Here is a 21,834-nt window from a genome sequence, read left to right as displayed (position 1 = left end):
ACATAAGCTCCCCCCAACTTCGTTGAGGTGAGCTAAAAATCAATTGAACATATTGCATTTCTAACACTAAATCTGTTCACTGTATTCAACAGGTAAAAGTCATTCATGTTCCACTGAAGAACTCTGAATCTCGCTACACTTGATACTGAGTTCAGCATAATGATCTTGATAGTATGACAATGGATGTATCCTTCAATCATAAAGCTTACTTAATTATAGATAATAAAAATATGAATACAAAAAGTGATAATATAAAGATATATTAATTATACAAAATTGTATATTGCTTACACTGGAAATTTTCATGTACATGTACTAAATCTGTCTAAAATATCAAAGCCCAATAAATGTGTCAACTGTGGTCTCTGTTTACATACAATTCTACCTACAATACTGTAGTGATCTGAGGATCAGAGTGACCTAAATCTGTAACTTTCTATATAATATTTACAATATATTACACAATATTCACTCTCCAGCTGCCATTTATAATCTGAACACATCATCATTGTTCTGTCAGCAATTAACAGAGACCCAAATCAGTAAAAAAAAAGTTATTTAAAAATGTCAATGTTGTGCATTATCATGATTATATATAAACACTCTCGATATAATCCTAATCATCTAAGAAACGGTAAATTTACTCCAAAATAAGGTTTATCTACAAGATAGTAAATTATGAACATGACTTAAAAGTGTTTTGATTTTTGCTATGTGGAAAAATTAAAATACATAAAAGGAAATTTAATTTTCCTTTGACAAACAAACAGATTATATAAAATGAAACACGGAGATATAAAACCAAGGAATAATCTACAGGCAATGCTAAAATTGCATCTTATATCAGAATGTATATATGTGTCACAGATATATTTGAAATACATGTATTAATTCTAGCCGACATGATAGTTTGTCTGTAAGTGGACCTCACTGTTACACTCCCAATGTGTCCCCTCCTTTATCTAGGCTGGCTCAGTGTCACATAACCCTGGTACTAGTCACTCAGTGTTTGTTTCTCTATGGGTCCTTCCCCTCCTTCATCTAGGCTGCCTCAGTGTCACATAACCCTGGTACTAGTCACTCAGTGTTTGTTTCTCTATGGGTTCTTCCCCTCCTTCATCTAGGTTGCCTCAGTGTCACATAACCCTGGTATTAGTCACACAATGTTTTCAGTGTCACATAACCCTGGTATTAGTCACACAATGTTTTCAGTGTCACATAACCCTGGTATTAGTCACACAATGTTTTCAGTGTCACATAACCCTGGTATTAGTCACACAATGTTTTCAGTGTCACATAACCCTGGTATTAGTCACACAATGTTTTCAGTGTCACATAACCCCGGTACTAGTCACACAATGTTTGTTTCTCTATGGGTCCTTCCCCTCCTTCATCTAGGCTGCCTCAGTGTCACATAACCCTGGTATTAGTCACACAATGTTTTCAGTGTCACATAACCCTGGTATTAGTCACACAATGTTTTCAGTGTCACATAACCCTGGTATTAGTCACACAATGTTTTCAGTGTCACATAACCCTGGTATTAGTCACACAATGTTTGTTTCTCTAAGGATCTTTCTCTTCCTTTATTGAGGCTGCCTCAGTGTCATATGATTCTATAAGGTTTGGGGGATTCCCTTCCCAGAGTTTGACTTGGACTTCTTCTTTTTGAGAGCCTTAAGGCTGCTTGTTGTTTTCATCTTCTGAGGAAAAGGAGACTGGAATTGAGAGAAATTCAGTATAAAGAGAGGACCAAGACAAAAAAACCCAACTAAACAGCTGTCCCAAAATTCTTAAGAAATAAGAATGAAATTTACTGTACAATGGAAATCAATGTAGGATAATTCTACAAAATTTATTCAGTCAAATTTTACAAATGTATGAGTTAGAAACTTTCCAAACAATTCAGATTACAATTGGCTACATTTTTATCTTGATATATACAGGAACATTATGTGAAGAAAAAAAATGTCCCGGCGGGTAATCTTAGAAATTTACAAATAAGGACTGACAGAGTGAAACCTTAAGAATAACTTTCTTCTCACCTTAATCTAAAATATGTATTAAACTTAAAAAAAATACTTTTTGAATGATATTTTTATGCAGATGTTTTACAATTGAATTAAATTAATTGTTTACAAATTTAAAACCAGCAACAGATTTGATCTTTAAAATAAAAAAAAAAATCTCCAAAATATGGGGCCAATATACATGTAGAAAAAACTAGAACTGTCCAAACGGGACAAAATACCCCCCGCCGGGTTTTTTCAGAAGTAAGTTTTTCCATAATAAAGATATGTATCACACATGAATTATGAAATTTTTCTTCCAGTGACCTTGAAATTCCCCAAATGACCTTGGGTCAAGGTCACGACATACCCTTGGGTCATGGGCAATCTTTGTGTGAAATGAGAACCTACCAAGTTTATCCACAAAAAAGATATGGACCGGAAAGAATTATGAACTTTTTCTTCCTGTGACCTTGAACTTCCCCAAATGACCTTGGGTCAAGGTCATGACATACCCTTGGGTCATGGGCAATCTTTGTGTGAAATGAAAACCTACCAAGTTTATCCTTAAGAAAGATATGGACCGGACACGAATTATGAACTTTTTCTTCCAGTGACCTTGAACTTCCCCAAATGACCTTGGGTCAAGGTCATGACACCCTTAGGTCATGGGCAATCTTTGTGTGGAGTAGTAGATTCTAATGTCCCTCCATAAGAAAGATATGGACCGGACACGTTTGCACAGACAGACGGACAGACGGACAAGGTGATTCCTATATACCCCCCCAAACTTCGTTTGCGGGGGGTATAAAAATTCTGAAAGTCCCAAGCCTTGGATTAGGATTAGATGAAGGGGGTAGTCTTCACACTGGAAGTGTTATCTACCTTCAGGGAGCCCTGTTTATCCTTTTTGTCGTTCTCTGAGGTGTCGTCAGTTTCGTCCTCAGAGACAGAGGAGAACATTTTCTTTCGAGGTGATACAATCTTCTTCGGACTTTTCTGAAAAATGATCAACATATGCAGTGGGAGGTAATGAAATATAAATACTGGTTTGTGTTGCCCCTAGATTGTGTATTTACTTAAAAACTAAGAATTATACAAATGACTATTTATCCTCTTTTAAATCAATATACCGTAATTTTCGGGTTATAGGTCGATACTTTTTTTCTCAGAACCGCTGGGGTCGCCCAATATACGAATTCGACCTTTCTAAGGCTCAAGTTTACGAAAAATGCCCCAAAATCAATAAAATTTACGTCAATTTCAAAGCAAATCTGTGCCACTTTCATAACTTTTTTCATTATTTTACGCAGAAAAATTAATGCCCAGGTAAACAATAAAATATTTATTCTATAGCTTTCTTACAAAATAAATTCCATTAATTATCCGTTGATGACAAAAGAAAACAACATTGCTTCATCTATTAAACAGGTCCAGGAAAATCACTATATTTACCTATATAGCTAAATCTACCTATATAGCTTTATTTACCTATAAAATATAGCTTTATTTAGCTATTTTAGAATAAGTTTCTATTTTGTGAAAAGCAGACAAAAAGTCGCATGAAAATAATGGCTGATATTTTTTTAACAAGGTTTGATAAAAACAACCTAGGGCATAGATAGGAAAAACGTTGCCTCAAACACTTTTTAGCCAAAAAATGCATTTCTATTGTTTGGATAGCTGTCCCTCACTCAAGGCTCACTGGAAGTGCGGTGAGGCATGACTAAGTGTGATTACCTTGCATTGTGCTGAATTATTACCAATCAATTATCTTGTTGACCAAAACTGCTTTTCTTTGTTAAAGTAGCTGCTTAATCACAGTTTAACTGTTACACATAGCCCCAAAACTTTTAGATCTTTGATTGCAATTGCACAATAGGAGAAACATTTTTAGGAGTGGGTCTTTGGTGAATTGTTTTCAGTCCATTTTAAAGTTGAAAACTAATACTGCCTCATAATGCGACTTTTTGTCTGCATTTTATAAAACAAAAATTTACTCTAAAATAGCTTTTTTATAGGTAAATAAAGCTATATAGGTAGATTTAGCTATATAGGTAAATATAGTGATTTTCCTGGACCTGTTAAATAATTCCTCAGCGTATTATCCATTAACATCATGCGGTATACATCTTGTGAAGTTAGGAAGTCGCTACCGTTTACTAAAAGTAAAACCGCAACCGTATCAAAATTTAAAATACGGAAAAATTTTCAAGATCACAACTGTAGTGTTTTTACCATTTATTAGTAGCGATAAATTGAAATAGTATATTAAAAATATTTTTTTATTGTCTTAAGCAAAGAATTAGCAATAAATACGGGTCACAGAAATATAATTTACATTGAATTACCGGCATGCAAAGATTGGCTTCTAACAGAATTTAATTGTCTGAAAGATAAAGGGATTTACACTGTGTACACAAAGGTGTAACACCTGTGTTCAGTTGGTATAAATGCCTGCGGGGCATGATTATAACAAACCCACGTGCCATTATAGGGTATTAGTGTTACACATCATTGAACAAACAAAGCCGTGAAATTCATGTTGACAGTCAAATTCTGAATGTACTCTCAATTAAATTTATAAATTAAACTTATTAGAGTGTTAATATGATTTCAATTCTTTACTGTTGCTTGATATATACATTCAATGGTCATTTGCGTGTTTTAGCGAATCCCTGGAGAAGAAAAATAAAAATGGCGGACATCGAAGTATTTGTCGTCCACCGGTAAATAATGTCTGAATAAAGTAAACAGGAATGTGTCGAAGTTGTTCTGAAATCGGAATTACTATTCTTTGGTCTCGGGTATTTCCCGAATATTATAGCTGTAAAATAATAATGTACTTACGTGTTATTTATGCCTTTGATTTATTATAACAACGGTGTGAAACTACGGAGGCATTGAACAGGCAAGTTGGAAAAAGATAAGTAGTAACACAATTCAAAGAAGTTTAAGCTACTTTTTTAAAAAAAAAACTTTATTTAAATTCTGTACTCATTAAAATACCTGTTTAATTTCTTGATACGTTTATGTCACGGAATAACCCCGGTAATTCTAGGGGTTTACCTGTTCTGATACGTTGTATCTGCGTAAGAATCTTTAGAAAACGGGAAACAAAGCCTCGTCCTATATAGTAAGTTCGTCCTATCTTAGAATTTTTCAAAAATTAAGGCTGAAAATGAGCCTTTCGACCTATATACCCCATCGACCTATAACCCAAAAATTACGGTACTTCTTTTCCTACACACTTAACATGTACTTGTAGGCTTGGTCTTTTACAAAATTTTCGTAATTCTGAAATCCTTGATTAAACATGTCTGGTTACCTTGACAACAGTTTTATTTCCCTCTTCCTCCTCACTGGAAGAAGAAGAGGAGGAGGAAGAAGAGTGTTTCCTCTTCCTGGGTGTGCTGGGTTTTTGTGGACTATTCACCTGATATTAGATAAACGTGTCATATAGATAATGGCTTTATACCTTAAAATCTCTATATTCTGCCCATGATATTAGATAAACGTGTCATATAGATAAAGGCTTTATACCTTAAAATCTCTATATTCTGCCCATGATATTTGATAAATGTGTCATATACCGGTAGATAAAGGCTTTATACCTAATATATAATAAATATAGAATAAAATAAGGAGAACGAATTTTGTAGGTAATTTTCACTTTCAAAAATACATTATGATAAGGTTGTTATAAAAATCTTAAACTTTCAGGAATACTTCAAGCATGAGTTACTCAATAACCAAGTTACTCAATAACCAAGTTTCATTTTCACTTTCGTCAAATTATGGCGGACTTTCAATGCTAGATGATTTTATTCACTGTACATGGGGACCTTATTTCCTGACAATAGAAAAAGACCTAGAAGGTGTTTAATAGGAATTTTCCGGTATAGCACCTGTCCAATAGACAATGTAGCTTAAGTACAGTGGACCTTCAGATATCCAGATGCTTCAGTATCCGGACGACTTTTCATGGGAACGGAATTTTTAAAACTTAATATATTGTCTTGATTAACTGGTAATTCAGATATCCGGATGCTTCACATACCCGGACAAATTGATTAGGAACCAAAGCGTCCGGATAAATGAGGCTCCACTGTATATGTCTGCTCAGGTCTTCAATGAAATTTTTGTAAAGTCTGAAAACCTTGATTAAACATGTCTGGTTACCTTGACAACTGTTTCGTTTCCCTTATCCTCCTCACTGGAAGAAGAAAAAGGTTTCCTCTTCCTGGGTGTGCTGGGCTTTTGTGGACTCTTCCCCTGATATTAGATAAACATGTCATATAGATAAAGGCTTTATTCTGTAAAATCCCTATTAACCGCCCCAGATACTTCTATAATTGCTAATAGGGGGCAGTTTTTTCGTTAATATATTTAATGTCATATCTTAACTTTAAGAAATCTTTTGAAATTTTTGTTAAATCTGAAAACTTTGATTAAACATGTCTGTGTTACCTTCACAACTGTTTTACTTCCCTCATCCTCCTCACTGGAAGAAGAAGAAGAGGAGGAAGAGGAGGACGTAGAAGGTTTCCTCTTCCTTGGGCTGCTGGGTTGTCTATTTGCTGGGCTGCTTGGTTGTCGTGGACTCTGCTTCTGAAATTAGATAAAAGGGTTGTATAAGTAAAGCTTTATATAGCACCTGTCTAAAGGGCAATAGCACCTATCTAATTATTAGTTGCTACATGTTGCACCTAACAAACTTCAAGCAGGGATTTTACAAAATGTTTGATACCTTAGCTCTTGTCAGCATCCAATATTAATACTCATGTGTAACAAAACATTATAATTATTTTGTAACAGCTTAACAATTGTTTAAGCATAGGTAATCAAAGATTATGAAGCTCACCTCGACAAATGTTATCAGTGTAAGTAATGCAAATCTCACATCATATTTTCTTAATTTTTAGTATTTATCCCAACAACAATATTCTTGCAAGTTGTGTTTAACCCCTTACATGGCATATACACATTTCTACGCGTGTAGCATGAAAAACATGTATAGTGTAAACAAGGACTTCAAGTTCATTGGGATTGATCTGTACCCAAAACTTTAACCTGGTTTCTTGTATGGAAAATATAGATCAGATCCAGCATCCGAAGCAAGTCTGGTAGTGTCCATCCCTAGATGCATCATCCATGCAAGTTTGGTTCAGGTAGGGCTTATAGTTACTTGGGAATGAAAATATAGGTCAGATCCAGCATACGAAGCAAGTCTGGTAGTGTCCACCCCTAGATGCATCATCCATGCAAGTTTGGTTCAGGTAGGGCTTATAGTTACTTGGGTATGGACTTGCTCCTAAAACTTAACCTGGAACGCCGACGCCAACGCCAGGGATATAGCATAAGCTCATCTCGACTCGTCGAGGTGAGCTAAAAATGAACAACAATGTTACTAAACAATAATACTCAACTACTGTATATACTAAAGAAGGAAGTTCAGTCTCTTTGGAACTGCACTGGCATCTGCCATGTTTACATTCACAGTTACACATGCTTTATAATATGCAATCTGGTTGGTCAAAGAAAATGTTAGCAAATCTATGATTGGTCAAGAGGAAAAACTAAATGTTCCTTTCTACGAGCTATACATACAATAACAGGGAGGACTGGTGACATCTCCCTCTTCTTCTTGTCTTTGTCATCATCTGAAGACTCGGAGTCTGACTCAGAACTGCTGCTCTCTGATTTCCTCCGATTCATCTAAAGAAAAAATCTAATAGTAAGAAATTCAAAATAAAGAAAAACGCTGCCGCAACAACCATTCTATACAGTGATGGAAACAATAAATCTTTACTTTTAAAGAATACTGTAATTTTAGGTACAGTGATAAAAGCTAGGGTCCTCAGAACTTTAAAACACGTCAGTTTACCATTATTTCGCTTAAAGCCCAATGAATAAAGTTTGTGCTAACAAATTTGAATGTTGAAGATTTAAGTGTGATGTCATGTATTTTTAATTTGCAACAAGCACAAACATTCAAGCTAGCAGCCCTTGTTCTTACTTTAAGGCCTGGTGTGGCCTTGATTCGATTCTTACCTTAACACTAGGTGACATCAGTATGGATTTTTTGGCTGGAGTTGATTTTTTCGGTGATGTCTGTGATAGTTTTTTCGCGGTGACTTCTTCCTCCTCTGAGGAGTCGTCAGAACTAGAACTCGAATCACTCTCCTCTCTGACGATCTTCTTCACTGACAAGTCATCTGACTTGAGTGCTTTCCCTGAGGAATGAGGCTTCTTTTCCTGGTAAAAGAACAATCATGCTTTAACCTTTGTACAAATAATTTTTTTTAATAATTTTTTTTTTTTTTTTTTTAAATACATTTTCTCAATTATTTAATAAAGTTTTGATGCCTTTTCTCTTGAATACCCTCCTATTTTTTGTTGCATCTTTTATTGAAATTCTGCAGTTTGCTTTAATTTTAAAATGTAGTTTTTATAATTTTAATTTACATACTCATTGCATTTTATTTGTGATAACTTAGTAAATCTATTGATTAATGAAAGAAGAACTTTATTGAAAAAAAAAAAGGATACTGCCAAGACAAAGTTTGATAAGCATATCCTTTGATAAAAGAGTAAAAATGGTAAATATATTTAATAAAAGAGTAAACATGGTAAATATATTTTTCCATTTTTTTTAAATCAGTACCTTGGGTGGGTTTGGAGAGTCAATGTGCTTACTCTTGCTGCCAAAAAATGAAAGGAAAAAGTCAATAAAAGTAAAATATACGGCATAAAATCAGATAATAAAGGGCCCACATGATACACCCTTAAAATATTGTCCTATTATCATAAACCTTTTAGAATGCAAGAAAAGCATCTTAACCTTATTCAAAATTTCCATGTTTTTTCCATTCCTTAGCATATAAATATTAGATGTATAAACATTTTCTGTAGTGTAGGCATTTATTATAACTAATATTACATTATAGATTTATCAACTGGTTGTTAGAGCTTTACACAGGACACATCTAAGAACCTTAGATTACTTACATTAAATAATAACATGTATACTTACTAAAACTCAGTAATTTTCTTCTGCTCATTGGCTTCCGCCTCATATTTTCTGAGATACTCTGCCTGCAATGAACAATGAGCAATTTGAGACAGTGGTAGTCATGTCTTTTCATATTCTTATGGCACGGGGATACAGGGGCTGAATCTGATCAGAGTTTAAACTGAACACAGACAGTCTGGCGAGATAATATCAGGAGAAAGAATGAGTGGACCTAACACCTTATTTTGAAACTTTTTGAGACTACTTTAGCTGTAAATGTTCTTTGTAATAAAAGCTACAGAACGCCTCACACTCACCTGTTCTTTGTATTATAAGCTACAGAACACCTCACACTCACCTGTTCTTTGTAATATAAGCTACAGAACACCTCACACACTCACCTGTTCTTTGTAATATAAGCTACAGAACGCCTCACACACTCACCTGTTCTTTGTAATATAAGCTACAGAACGCCTCACACTCACCTGTTCTTTGTATTATAAGCTACAGAACGCCTCACACTCACCTGTTCTTAGTATTATAAGCTACAGAACACCTCACACTCACCTGTTCTTTGTATTATAAGCTATAGAACACCTCACACTCACCTGTTCTTTGTATGGAAGGGAGCGGAACACCTCACACTCACCTGTTCTTTGTATGGAAGGGAGCGGAACGCCTCACACTCACCTGTTCTTTGTATTATAAGCTATAGAACACCTCACACTCACCTGTTCTTTGTATTATAAGCTATAGAACACCTCACACTCACCTGTTCTTAGTATTATAAGCTACAGAACACCTCACACTCACCTGTTCTTTGTATTATAAGCTATAGAACACCTCACACTCACCTGTACTCTGTATGGAAGGGAGCGGAACACCTCACACTCACCTGTTCTTTGTATTATAAGCTACAGAACGCCTCACACACTCACCTGTTCTTTGTAATATAAGCTACAGAACACCTCACACTCTCCTGTTCTTTGTACGGTAGGGAGCAAAAGGCCTCACACTCACCTGTTCTTTGTATTATAAGCTACAGAACACCTCACACTCACCTGTTCTTTGTATGGAAGGGAGCGGAACACCTCACACTCACCTGTTCTTTGTATTATAAGCTATAGAACACCTCACACTCACCTGTTCTTTGTATTATAAGCTATAGAACACCTCACACTCACCTGTTCTTTGTACGGTAGGGAGCGGAACGCCTCACACTCACCTGTTCTTTGTATTATAAGCTATAGAACACCTCACACTCACCTGTTCTTTGTATTATAAGCTATAGAACACCTCACACTCACCTGTTCTTAGTATTATAAGTTCACACTCACATGTTCTTTGTACGGTAGGGAGTGGAACGCCTCACACTCACCTGTTCTTTGTATTATAAGCTACAGAACGCCTCACACTCACCTGTTCTTTGTATTATAAGCTACAGAACGCCTCACACTCACCTGTTCTTTGTATTATAAGCTATAGAACACCTCACACTCACCTGTTCTTTGTATTATAAGCTATAGAACACCTCACACTCACCTGTTCTTAGTATTATAAGCTACAGAACACCTCACACTCACATGTTCTTTGTACGGTAGGGAGCGGAACGCCTCACACTCACCTGTTCTTTGTATTATAAGCTATAGAACACCTCACACTCACCTGTTCTTTGTATTATAAGCTACAGAACACCTCACTCTCACCTGTTCTTTGTATTATAAGCTACAGAACACCTCACACTCACATGTTCTTTGTACGGTAGGGAGCGGAACGCCTCACACTCACCTGTTCTTTGTATTATAAGCTATAGAACACCTCACACTCACCTGTTCTTTGTATTATAAGCTACAGAACACCTCACTCTCACCTGTTCTTTGTATTATAAGCTACAGAACACCTCACACTCACCTGTTCTTTGTATGGAAGGGAGCGGAACGCCTCACACTCACCTCTTCTTTGTATTATAAGCTATAGAACACCTCACACTCACCTGTTCTTTGTATTATAAGCTACAGAATGCCTCACACTCACCTGTTCTTAGTATTATAAGCTACAGAATGCCTCACACTCACCTGTTCTTTGTATTTTAAGCTACAGAACGCCTCACACTCACCTGTTCTTTGTATTATAAGCTACAGAACACCTCACACTCACCTGTTCTTAGTATTATAAGCTACAGAACGCCTCACACTCATCTGTTCTTAGTATTATAAGCTACAGAATGCCTCACACTCACCTGTTCTTTATACGGTAGGGAGCGGAATGCCTCAGACAATCTTAACATAATATCGTCCTCATCCGTGTCTGGGTTCTCTCTCACTGCCTCTGCCTTCTCCTCCTTCATGTACTGAATCTCGGCCTTCTTTAATTCCCTCTCTTTAAGTTTGGGGGGTGGCTTTGGCTTGGGAATCTTAGGCCTCTGACTTTCACTGACTCTTTTGATGTTTTTCTGTTTATGAAAAAAAAAGTATAGAATACATCAGATTGCTGAATATGGTGAATCAGTGTGTGTAATACACTTACCCTCTTTATATATATACTCTAAAATCACATATATTCGTGGGGTCAAATTTTTGTGGTTTGGAGAAAATCTCTTGGTTTGTGGGGATTTGATTTCGTGGATCAAAAATTAATGATTACCTTGTATGTAAGATTTTACATTCCGTGATGGACATGAATTCGTTGGTCTCATCATACCTCAAAAACAACAAAATTTAGACCTTCACGAAAATTTGTGATTTCACAGTAGGTTAAGATGAATATGATCAAAGTTCAAAGACCTTATAATTCATCTGAATGTTTTCTATTCTTTAATCTATCACACTGAATGTATAAGGGTACAGACATTGCAACCTCTATCCCCTGAAAACAACTCACCCTAGGATTGCCTTACTCATTGACATCCCAATGGATACAACATTTTGTGTGCTGTTTAAATAATAATTTTTAACAGCTTGTGTCCCTATCAGTAACAGCTTGTGTCTCTATCAGTAACAGCTTGTGTACCTATCAGTAACAGCTTGTGTTCCTATCAGTAACAGCTTGTGTCCCTATCAGTAACAGCTTGTGTCCCTATCAGTAACAGCTTGTGTACCTATCAGTAACATATTGTGTCTTTATCAGTAACATACTGTGTCTTTATCAGTAACAGCTTGTTCCCCTATCAGTAATAGCTAGTGCCCCGATCAGTAATAGGTTGTGTCCCTATCAGTAACAGCTTGTGTCCCTATCAGTAACAGCTTGTGTCTTTATCAGTAACAGATTGTGTCCCTATCAGTAACAGAGTAACAGCTTGTGCCCCTATCAGTAACAGCTTGTGTCTCTATTAGTAACAGCTTGTGTCCCTATTAGTAACAGCTTGTGTCCCTATCAGTGACAGCTTGTGTCTCCATCAGTAACAGCTTGTGTCCCTATCAGTAACAGCTTGTGTACCTATCAGTAACAGCTTATTTCCCTATCATTAATAGCCTGTGTCTCTATCAGTAACAGCTTGTGTCCCTATCAGTAAAAGCTTGTCTCTATCACTAACAGCTTGTGTCCCTATCAGTAACAGCTTGTGTCCTCATCATTGACAGCTTGTATCTTTATCAGTTACAGCTTGTGTCCCTATCAGTCTTTTACCCTACAGTCTTACCTCAAACTCTTTGTTGAATCTGGCCTGCTTCTCTGGTGTCAGATTTTGTCTGTATGTTTCGAATTCCAGTCTGGACTGCTCATTGACCTAAAAAAAAAACAAAACAAACAATACAAGTAGATCTTAATCCCAATACATAAACCAAACTTGATGAAGTCAAATTATTGGTCTGTAACGTATAGTGCTCATGAATCCTCATCACATGCAATAGCAATACCTGTATGTTACAAAAGATTGAACGAGCTAGCTTGTTTACTTTCTTGTCTTCCTCTGTATATTTCTGCCATTCTGACTCTGATTTAATAAGTAAGATTCATTACCTTCTTGGCTTCCTCTGTTTATTTCTGCCATTCTCGCTCTGATTTTATGAGCTAGCTTGATTACCTTCTTAGCTTCCTCTGTATATGTTTTCCGTTCTCCCTCTGAAAGCTGTTTCCACTTTTCCGCAATTTCTTTAAAACTTATTTTCGGGTCTTCGTCTCTATTTGCTTTGGTGAAAATATTATAGCCATTTGCTCTGCAACACAGAAGATATAAATTTACTCACTAGTTTTTATCCTGATTAATTTCTATCAGATGTCAGAGATGATCAAATTTTAATTCACAATGATGTAACAAGAAAACCTGATTTAAATCAAGAGATGTGTACACTTACTGGTGTATCTTTGGAGCATCATCAAACTGAAAATAAAAAAAAAAGCTCTTCTCAATTACAATGAAGATATTTATGGTATTGTTTTGTTTTGTTTTGTTTTTATCAAGATAGAAAACAGAAAAAACCCTCAACAAAGTCAGTCAGGATCATTAGCTTTAGGATCATAAAACTTTGACCTGTTCACTCATCTGTAAAATTGAAGTCAGATCCAGCATCTGAAGCAAGCCTGGTAGTATGCATCCTTAGATGTATCACCCATGCAAGTTTTGTCAACATACTGTTTATATTTACTTGGGAAATGAAACCTGTAGAAAAATCTTTAACCTGTTCACTCATCCGAAAAATGTAAATTAGATCCAGCATCTGAAGCAAGCCTGGTCATTATAAGGCTTATAATTCCCTGGGAAATCACATCTGCACCAAAAACTTGAACCTGTTCACACATCTGTAAAATTTACATTAGATACAGCATCTGAAGCAAGCCTGGTAGTATGCATCCTTAGATGTAACACCCCTGCAAGTGAGACATGCACCAAAAAAACATTAACCTGCTTGTTCGTCTGGAAAATGAGGATCAGATCCAGCATCTGAAGCAATACGCCTGGAAGTGTATCATCCATGCAACTTAGGTCATCATAGGGCTCATAGTTACTTGGAAGTGAGACCTACACAAAAACTGCACCAAAAATGTTTATCTGCTACAGAAACATTAACTTGGTCATTCCTTTGCTGAAATTTAGAGTATCTGAACCATGTCTGGTACCATAAAACACACTAGAAGCATCTTCCATGCATGTCTGATAAAAATAGGCCACAAAAGTACATAAAAAGAAAAATGCCCCAAAAACCTTAACCTGGGATGCCGACGCCGACGCCAAGGGTATCACATAAGCTTCCCAAACTTTGTTGAAGTGATATAAAAATGCTATAAAATTGACAAATGACTTGTGTATGCAACTGCTGCTGCCACACCACTCCTACATTTTACTGCTGCTGGTAATATTACCTCAGAGATGGCTTTTTTAGCTGATTTAACACTCTTGGCAGATAAAAACTGTTGTTTTTTCTCTGGAGGCAGAGTTTTCAGGAACCTCTCCAAGTTTCTCTCTGCCTCCTGGTTCAGCTGGAATAAATGAAACCAGTGTAGACAAATATCAAAACATTCTATAAATAAATAGTAGAAATGTTTGTTATTTGGATATTTTCTACCTCTGTAGAATATTAAGTTTCACAAAGATGATAAATGCTTCACTTGATGTACAATTAATACACTGTATTTTCAAAGGATGTAGATATTGACTGGTTAGTACACCACAATATAAGCTGTGTATGTTTTAAGACAGCCCTGATTTTACTTTCTCTGTTTTACTACAGCCCTGATTTTACCTTCTCTGTTTTACGACAGCCCTGATTTTTACCTTCTCTGTTTTACGACAGGCCTAATTTTATCTTCTCTGATTTACCTTCTCTGTTTTACGGCAGCCCTGATTTTACCTTCTCTGTTTTACGACAGCCCTGATTTTACCTTCTCTGTTTTACGACAGCCCTGATTTTACCTTCTCTGTTTTACGACAGCTCTGATTTTACCTTCTCTGTATTACGACAGCCCTGAATTTACCTTCTCTGTTTTACAACAGCCCTAATTTTATCTTCTCTGATTTTACCTTCTCTGTTTTACAACAGCCCTGATTTTACCTTCTCTGTTTTACGACAGCCCTGATTTTACCTTCTCTGTTTTACGACAGCCCTAATTTTATCTTCTCTGTTTTACGACAGCCCTAATTTTATCTTCTCTGATTTTACCTTCTCTGTTTTACGATAGCCCTGATTTTACCTTCTCTGTTTTACGACAGCCCTGGTTTTACCTTCTCTGCTTTACGACAGCTCTGATTTTACCTTCTCTGTATTACGACAGCCCTGATTTTACCTTCTCTGTTTTACGACAGCCCTAATTTTATCTTCTCTGATTTTACCTTCTCTGTTTTATGACAGCCCTGATTTTACCTTCTCTGTTTTACGACAGCCCTGATTTTACCTTCTCTGTATTATGACAGCCCTGATTTTACCTTCTCTGTTTTACGACAGCCCTAATTTTATCTTCTCTGATTTTACCTTCTCTGTTTTACGACAGCCCTGATTTTTACCTTCTCTGTTTTACGACAGCCCTGATTTTACCTTCTCTGCTTTACGACAGCTCTGATTTTACCTTCTCTGTATTACGACAGCCCTGATTTTACCTTCTCTGTTTTACGACAGCCCTAATTTTATCTTCTCTGATTTTACCTTCTCTGTTTTATGACAGCCCTGATTTTACCTTCTCTGTTTTACGACAGCCCTGATTTTACCTTCTCTGTTTTACGACAGCCCTGATTTTACCTTCTCTGTTTTATGACAGCCCTGATTTTACCTTCTCTGTTTTACGACAGCCCTGACTTTACCTTCTCTGTTTTATAACAGCCCTGATTTTACCTTCTCTGTTTTACGACAGCCCTGACTTTACCTTCTCTGTTTTACGACAGCCCTGATTTTACCTTCTCTGTTTTACGACAGCCCTGATTTTACCTTCTCTGTTTTACGACAGCCCTGATTTTACCTTCTCTGTTTTACGACAGCTCTGATTTTACCTTCTGTGTTTTACGACAGCCCTAATTTTATCTTCTCTGATTTTACCTTCTCTGTTTTACAACAGCCCTGATTTTACCTTCTCTGTTTTACGACAGCCCTAATTTTATCTTCTCTGTTTTAAGACAGTCCTGATTTTACCTTCTCTGTTTTACGACAGCCCTGATTTTACCTTCTCTGTTTTACGACAGCCCAGATTTTACCTTCTCTGTTTTATGACAGCCCTGATTTTGTCTTCTCTGTTTTACGACAGCCCTGATTTTACCTTCTCTGTTTTACGACAGCCCTGATTTTACCTTCTGTGTTTTACGACAGCCCTGATTTTACCTTCTGTGTTTTACGACAGCCCTAATTTTATCTTCTCTGATTTTACCTTCTCTGTTTTACAACAGCTCTGATTTTACCTTCTCTGTATTACGACAGCCCTGATTTTACCTTCTCTGTTTTATGACAGCCCTGATTTTACCTTCTCTGTTTTACGACAGCCCTGATTTTACCTTCTCTGTTTTACGACAGCCCTGATTTTACCTTCTCTGTTTTACGACAGCCCTGATTTTACCTTCTCTGTTTTACGACAGCCCTGACTTTACCTTCTCTGTTTTATGACAGCCCTGATTTTACCTTCTCTGTTTTACGACAGCCCTGACTTTACCTTCTCTGTTTTATGACAGCCCTGATTTTACCTTCTCTGTTTTACGACAGCCCTGATTTTACCTTCTCTGTGTTACGACAGCCCTGATTTTACCTTCTCTGTTTTACCTTCTCTGTATTACGACAGCCCTGATTTTACCTTCTCTGTTTTACGACAGCCCTAATTTTATCTTCTCTGATTTTACCTTCTCTGTTTTACCTTCTCTGTATTACGACAGCCCTGACTTTACCTTCTCTGTTTTACAACAGCTCTGATTTTACCTTCTCTGTTTTACGACAGCTCTGATTTTACTTTCTGTTTTACGACAGCCCTGATTTTACCTTCTCTGTTTTACGACAGCCCTGATTTTATCTTCTCTGTTTTACGACAGCCCTGATTTTACCTTCTCTGTTTTACGACAGCCCTGATCTTACCTTCTCTGTTTTACGACAGCCCTGATTTTACCTTCTCTGTGTTACGACAGCCCTGATTTTACCTTCTCTGTTTTACCTTCTCTGTATTATGACAGCCCTGATTTTACCTTCTCTGTTTTACGACAGCCCTAATTTTATCTTCTCTGATTTTACCTTCTCTGTTTTACCTTCTCTGTTTTACGACAGCCCTGATTTTACCTTCTCTGTTTTACGACAGCCCTGATTTTACCTTCTCTGTTTTACGACAGCCCTGATTTTACCTTCTCTGTTTTACGACAGCCCTGATTTTACCTTCTCTGTTTTACGACAGCCCTGATTTTACCTTCTCTGTTTTACGACAGCCCTGATTTTACCTTCTCTGTTTTACGACAGCCCTGATTTTACCTTCTCTGTTTTACGACAGCCCTGATCTTACCTTCTCTGTTTTACGACAGCCCTGATTTTACCTTCTCTGTTTTATGACAGCCCTGATTTTACCTTCTCTGTTTTACTACACCCTGATTTTACCTTCTCTGTTTTACTACACCCTGATCTTACCTTCTCTGTTTTATGACAGCCCTGATTTTACCATCTCTGTTTTATGACAGCCCTGATTTTACCATCTCTGTTTTACGACAGCCCTGATTTTACCATCTCTGTTTTACGACAGCCCTGATTTTACCTTCTCTGTTTTACGACAGCCCTGATCTTACCTTCTCTGCCTCCAGAGCAAATGCCTGTTTCTCCCCCTCTGATAGCGTCTTCCACCCTTCTGCGATCTCCTTGAATGTTGGCCTGGGCGTTTCCTCCAAACGGCGCTTGGTATACAGGTTATAACTGTTGGCTCTGAAACATAAAAGTACTTTTATTTTTGATATGTATAATTTAAATTATAAGCATTTGTTAACAGTCTGAAACATACAAGTACTTTTATTTTTTAAATAATTAAATCATAACTGCTCATGCTGTAACGTTCATGTACTTTAAAATTGCTACAATAAAGTAGTTAATAAAACTTAAAGATTAATTCATTTCATATACATAAATATATTGTAAAATCTAGGGATGGCAATCGAATACAGAATTGCCAATCGGTTATCCGCATGACCTTCTGACCGATTAATCGGTTAATCGAATCAAAACTTTTGTGCACTTTTCAACATTGTAAGCTCTCCTTAAATAAACAAGGTTAAGAAGATGTTACAAGTAGAAATAATATGTTCATATTTATCAGAACACTGTTTATATTATACAAGAACCCATAAGACATGCAAGTCTCAGATACATTTTTTAAAAAATCAGAAGAAATGTCCAACTCATTCTGCGTTTTCACTATATTCAATATGAAGTCTAAACTCTGGCTTAATTTACAATGTTGTTTTTTTTTTTATAAAATGAAAGAAAAAGTGAGCAATGTTACAATGCGAAATGTAATAACAACGCAAAATGTAATAAACCTGGATTATTACATTTTGCGTTATTACATTTTGCGTTGAAATCAATGCAGAATGTAATAATGCAAAATGTAACAACACACTTTTGAGGATTATTACATTTCGCGTTATTACATTTTGCGTCGAGATCAATGCAAAATGTAATAACGCAAAATGTAATAACACAATTTTTGGATTATTACATTTTGCGTTGTTACATTTTGCGTCGAGTTTAAGAAAAAGGCAGGAACGCAAAATGTAATAACACACTTTTTTCGTCAGCCAGATTGACTACTATTTTCAATAGTGTAGTGGCCGATGAAAAGAAAATAAAACAAAAGGAAACCAGAAGTCTCTGTCGAGACTGAAGCTCTACTGGTTTGTACTTATAGCAAAGGAAGAGAAAAGTACTTAAGCAGTTGGAAATTGAAACTTTTCAACAGCAATAAATAGAATAATGATCCTTGATTAAGTCTCTTTATGTTCTTAGTGCAGTCTACTTGCATGCCACATTTATATTATAATCAGACTAAAATTGTATTTGGAGTAGCATTTTGAAAGAATTTCACAGAAATTTCTATTTTTAGTAACCACGGCAACACCGTTCATCGAAATCAAAAACTGATACACAGAATTATGTATCTTATTGTAGTCTACTTGTGTGCCAAGTTATATTGAAATCAGACTAAAACTGTAGAAGGAGTAGCATTTTGAAAGAATTTCACAGAAATTTCTATTTTTAGTAACCACGGCAACACCATTCATCGAAATCAAAAACCGATACTCAGAATTGTGTATCTTAGTGTAGTCTACTTGTGTGCCAAATTATATAGAAATCAGACTAAAACTGTAGGAGGAGTAGCATTTTGAAAGAATTTCACAGAATTTTCTATTTTTAGTAACCACGGCAACACCGTTCATTGAAATCAAAAACTGATATACAGAATTATGTATCTTATTGTAGTCTACTTGTGTGCCAAGTTATATTGAAATCAGACTAAAACTGTAGAAGGAGTAGCATTTTGAAAGAATTTCACAGAAATTTCTATTTTTAGTAACCACGGCAACACCGTTCATCGAAATCAAAAACCGATACACAGAATTATGTATCCTAGTGTAGTCTACTTGTGTGCCAAGTTATATTGAAATCAGACTAAAACTGTAGGAGGAGTAGCATTTTGAAAGAATTTCACAGAAATTTCTATTTTTAGTAACCATGGCAACACCGTTCATCGAAATCAAAAACCGATACACAGAATTGTGTATCTTAGTGTAGTCTTCTTGTGTGCCAAGTTATATTGAAATCAGACCAAAACTGTAGGAGGAGTAGCATTTTGAAAAATTGTTTACAGACAGACAGACGGACAGACAGACAGACGGACGGACGGACGACGGACGCATTACTATCGCATAAGCTCTTCTGGTCTCTGACCAGTAGAGCTAAAAAATAGATATACACAATTTCATACAGTTAATAAATTTTATAATATTTTGATTTAATTAGCTACATGTATTTAAAATCAGTTGCTAGTAAATAAATGTTTTCAAATTATAGGTGTTGTAAATTAGAAACGTGCATCTGTGGGCAGGGTTGTTTGGGGGTATTGACCAGTGTGCTTTTGTTTTTTTTATAGACAAATGCAATGAATCCAAATAAAACTATTCATTTGTACTGGCAGGTGTAAATTATAGCGGGAAGGCGTTTATTGTCAATAATGATACCATACTGTTCCATGCAAATCTTTAGCATTGCAGACAAGTAAAAACAAAATTCTATCTCTCTCTCTTTCTTTCCATCCTATAATAAAATGGATTGTTTCTGCATGTCCACAATAATGCAATAATAAACATACGAGGTAAACACCCCACCCTATCCCTGCCCCTCCTCGCTTGACACACACATACACTTCTAATTTGTTAACCAATATATACATGCTGAATATGCATATCAAGAGCTTTTAATGAACCTATGGTCAATCTTTGGTAATTAAATATGTGTAATTGGTTAGAAATTGAATAAGACTATCAAAAATATGCCAATCAAAGTTAAATTAATTCTGTATAAATAAGTACAGTGTATTCAATATAACTAAAATCTGAGTCAGAAAAACGATACATTTAGATGTATTCATGTCCGTAAAAGCCCTAACGTTGGTCTCATTGTTTTAGTTCTAAATATTTTAACAGCGTGTTTCCCAAGTTGGTTACATGTATATATTTGAATCAATTTTATGATCTTTTTTGTTAAACGCAGTCAAATAAATTGATTATGTTTTGTTTTATTACATATTGTTTATTACATTTTGCATTGTCTTCAGTGCAAAAAATAAAATAACGCAAAATGTAACAACGAAAAAGGACGTTATTACATATTGCGTTGATCTGGACGCAAAATGTAATAACGCAAAATGTAATAATCTAAAAATCGTGTTAATCCAGGTTTATTACATTTCGCGTTGTTATTACATTTCGCGTTGTAACAGAGCAAGCTCACATACCCCATGCTCCCCCAAAACTTGAAGTGCTGAAATTCCTGGAAAAAATAAAGGAATGGGTATTTCCTGGTAATATGCACATTTACATATTGTGTCCTAAGTATCTGCAAAGTTTGACAAAATTGTGTGCAGCAGTTTATGAGGAGTTGTGCTGACAAACTGTTCATCTCTATATTCAAGATATAGCCAAAAATCTAAGTCGAAAAGTGTGGAAATTACCGGAAAAAATAAAGGAATTGGAATTTCTTGCTAATATGCACTTCTAAACATTGTGTCCTAAATATCTGCAAAGTTTCATGAAATTCTGTGCAGCGTTTTATGAGGAGTTGCACTGACAAAAAACAGGACTGACAGACTGACTGACGGACTGGTCAAAAACATTATACCTCAGGCAACTTGTTGTGTGGGGTATAACAATTTGATAAGTACATTGTAATTATAACGGATAGAGAGGGGAAGATTCACATTATAATCAGTTTACTAATCAATGACTTAATTAAAATAATCAAAGAAATGCAGGACAGACTTGGTAATGGCATGGTGTTTAAACAACAAATACATGTAATATCCCAAAAATTGACCAATTAGGCCAAAAAAATTAATCAATAGTTTCTCAGGCCAAAAAAATCAGAATTCAATACGACAGGCAGGCTTTTTTTTTTTTTTTTTTTGAAGCAGGTTTAACACCTTTTTAAAGCCATTTGCTCAATAAAATGATAATATCTACTGGTCAATTCTTAATTTTTATTCTCTGAAATTGGTTGTAATATGTATTCAACTTTAAATAATGTTACTCCAAGTATTTATTTAATATAAAATTGAAATCTTGGTTCTCAGGCCCGCGCGCATCTGTTTTGAGGTAGCCGCATTGCCGATTTTATTGTATTTTTGATAAAATAAAAAGTTGGTGTTGCGGAGACCAAT

The 21,834-nt window shown here is 35.9% G+C and overlaps 1 protein-coding gene across 1 annotated transcript in view; it reads right to left on the bottom strand.

Annotated features, from left to right (window-relative positions):
* Positions 1–1,242: 1,242 nt before the first annotated feature.
* LOC134239404 (nucleolar and coiled-body phosphoprotein 1-like) overlaps positions 1,243–21,834 on the bottom strand; it is a 46,021-nt gene continuing 25,429 nt past the window's right edge. Inside the window, exons 12-26 of the mRNA XM_062721578.1 lie at positions 17,696–17,828; positions 14,323–14,439; positions 13,317–13,342; positions 13,046–13,178; positions 12,662–12,748; positions 11,264–11,476; positions 9,046–9,107; positions 8,677–8,713; positions 8,064–8,267; positions 7,620–7,727; positions 6,480–6,620; positions 6,192–6,284; positions 5,338–5,445; positions 2,895–3,008; positions 1,243–1,718 (exon numbers count right to left, since the gene is read on the bottom strand). Of these exons, the coding sequence (XP_062577562.1) occupies positions 1,617–1,718; positions 2,895–3,008; positions 5,338–5,445; positions 6,192–6,284; positions 6,480–6,620; positions 7,620–7,727; positions 8,064–8,267; positions 8,677–8,713; positions 9,046–9,107; positions 11,264–11,476; positions 12,662–12,748; positions 13,046–13,178; positions 13,317–13,342; positions 14,323–14,439; positions 17,696–17,828 (1,678 nt within the window). The 3' untranslated portion in view covers positions 1,243–1,616. The remainder of the gene's footprint in view (positions 1,719–2,894; positions 3,009–5,337; positions 5,446–6,191; positions 6,285–6,479; positions 6,621–7,619; positions 7,728–8,063; positions 8,268–8,676; positions 8,714–9,045; positions 9,108–11,263; positions 11,477–12,661; positions 12,749–13,045; positions 13,179–13,316; positions 13,343–14,322; positions 14,440–17,695; positions 17,829–21,834) is intronic.

Source organism: Saccostrea cucullata, unplaced genomic scaffold (assembly GCF_032062105.1).
Source record: "Saccostrea cucullata isolate Sc308-1 unplaced genomic scaffold, CSIRO_AGI_Scuc_v1 ctg344, whole genome shotgun sequence".
Lineage (NCBI taxonomy): Eukaryota > Metazoa > Mollusca > Bivalvia > Ostreida > Ostreidae > Saccostrea > Saccostrea cuccullata.
This window is presented reverse-complemented; position numbering and strand designations above follow the sequence as displayed.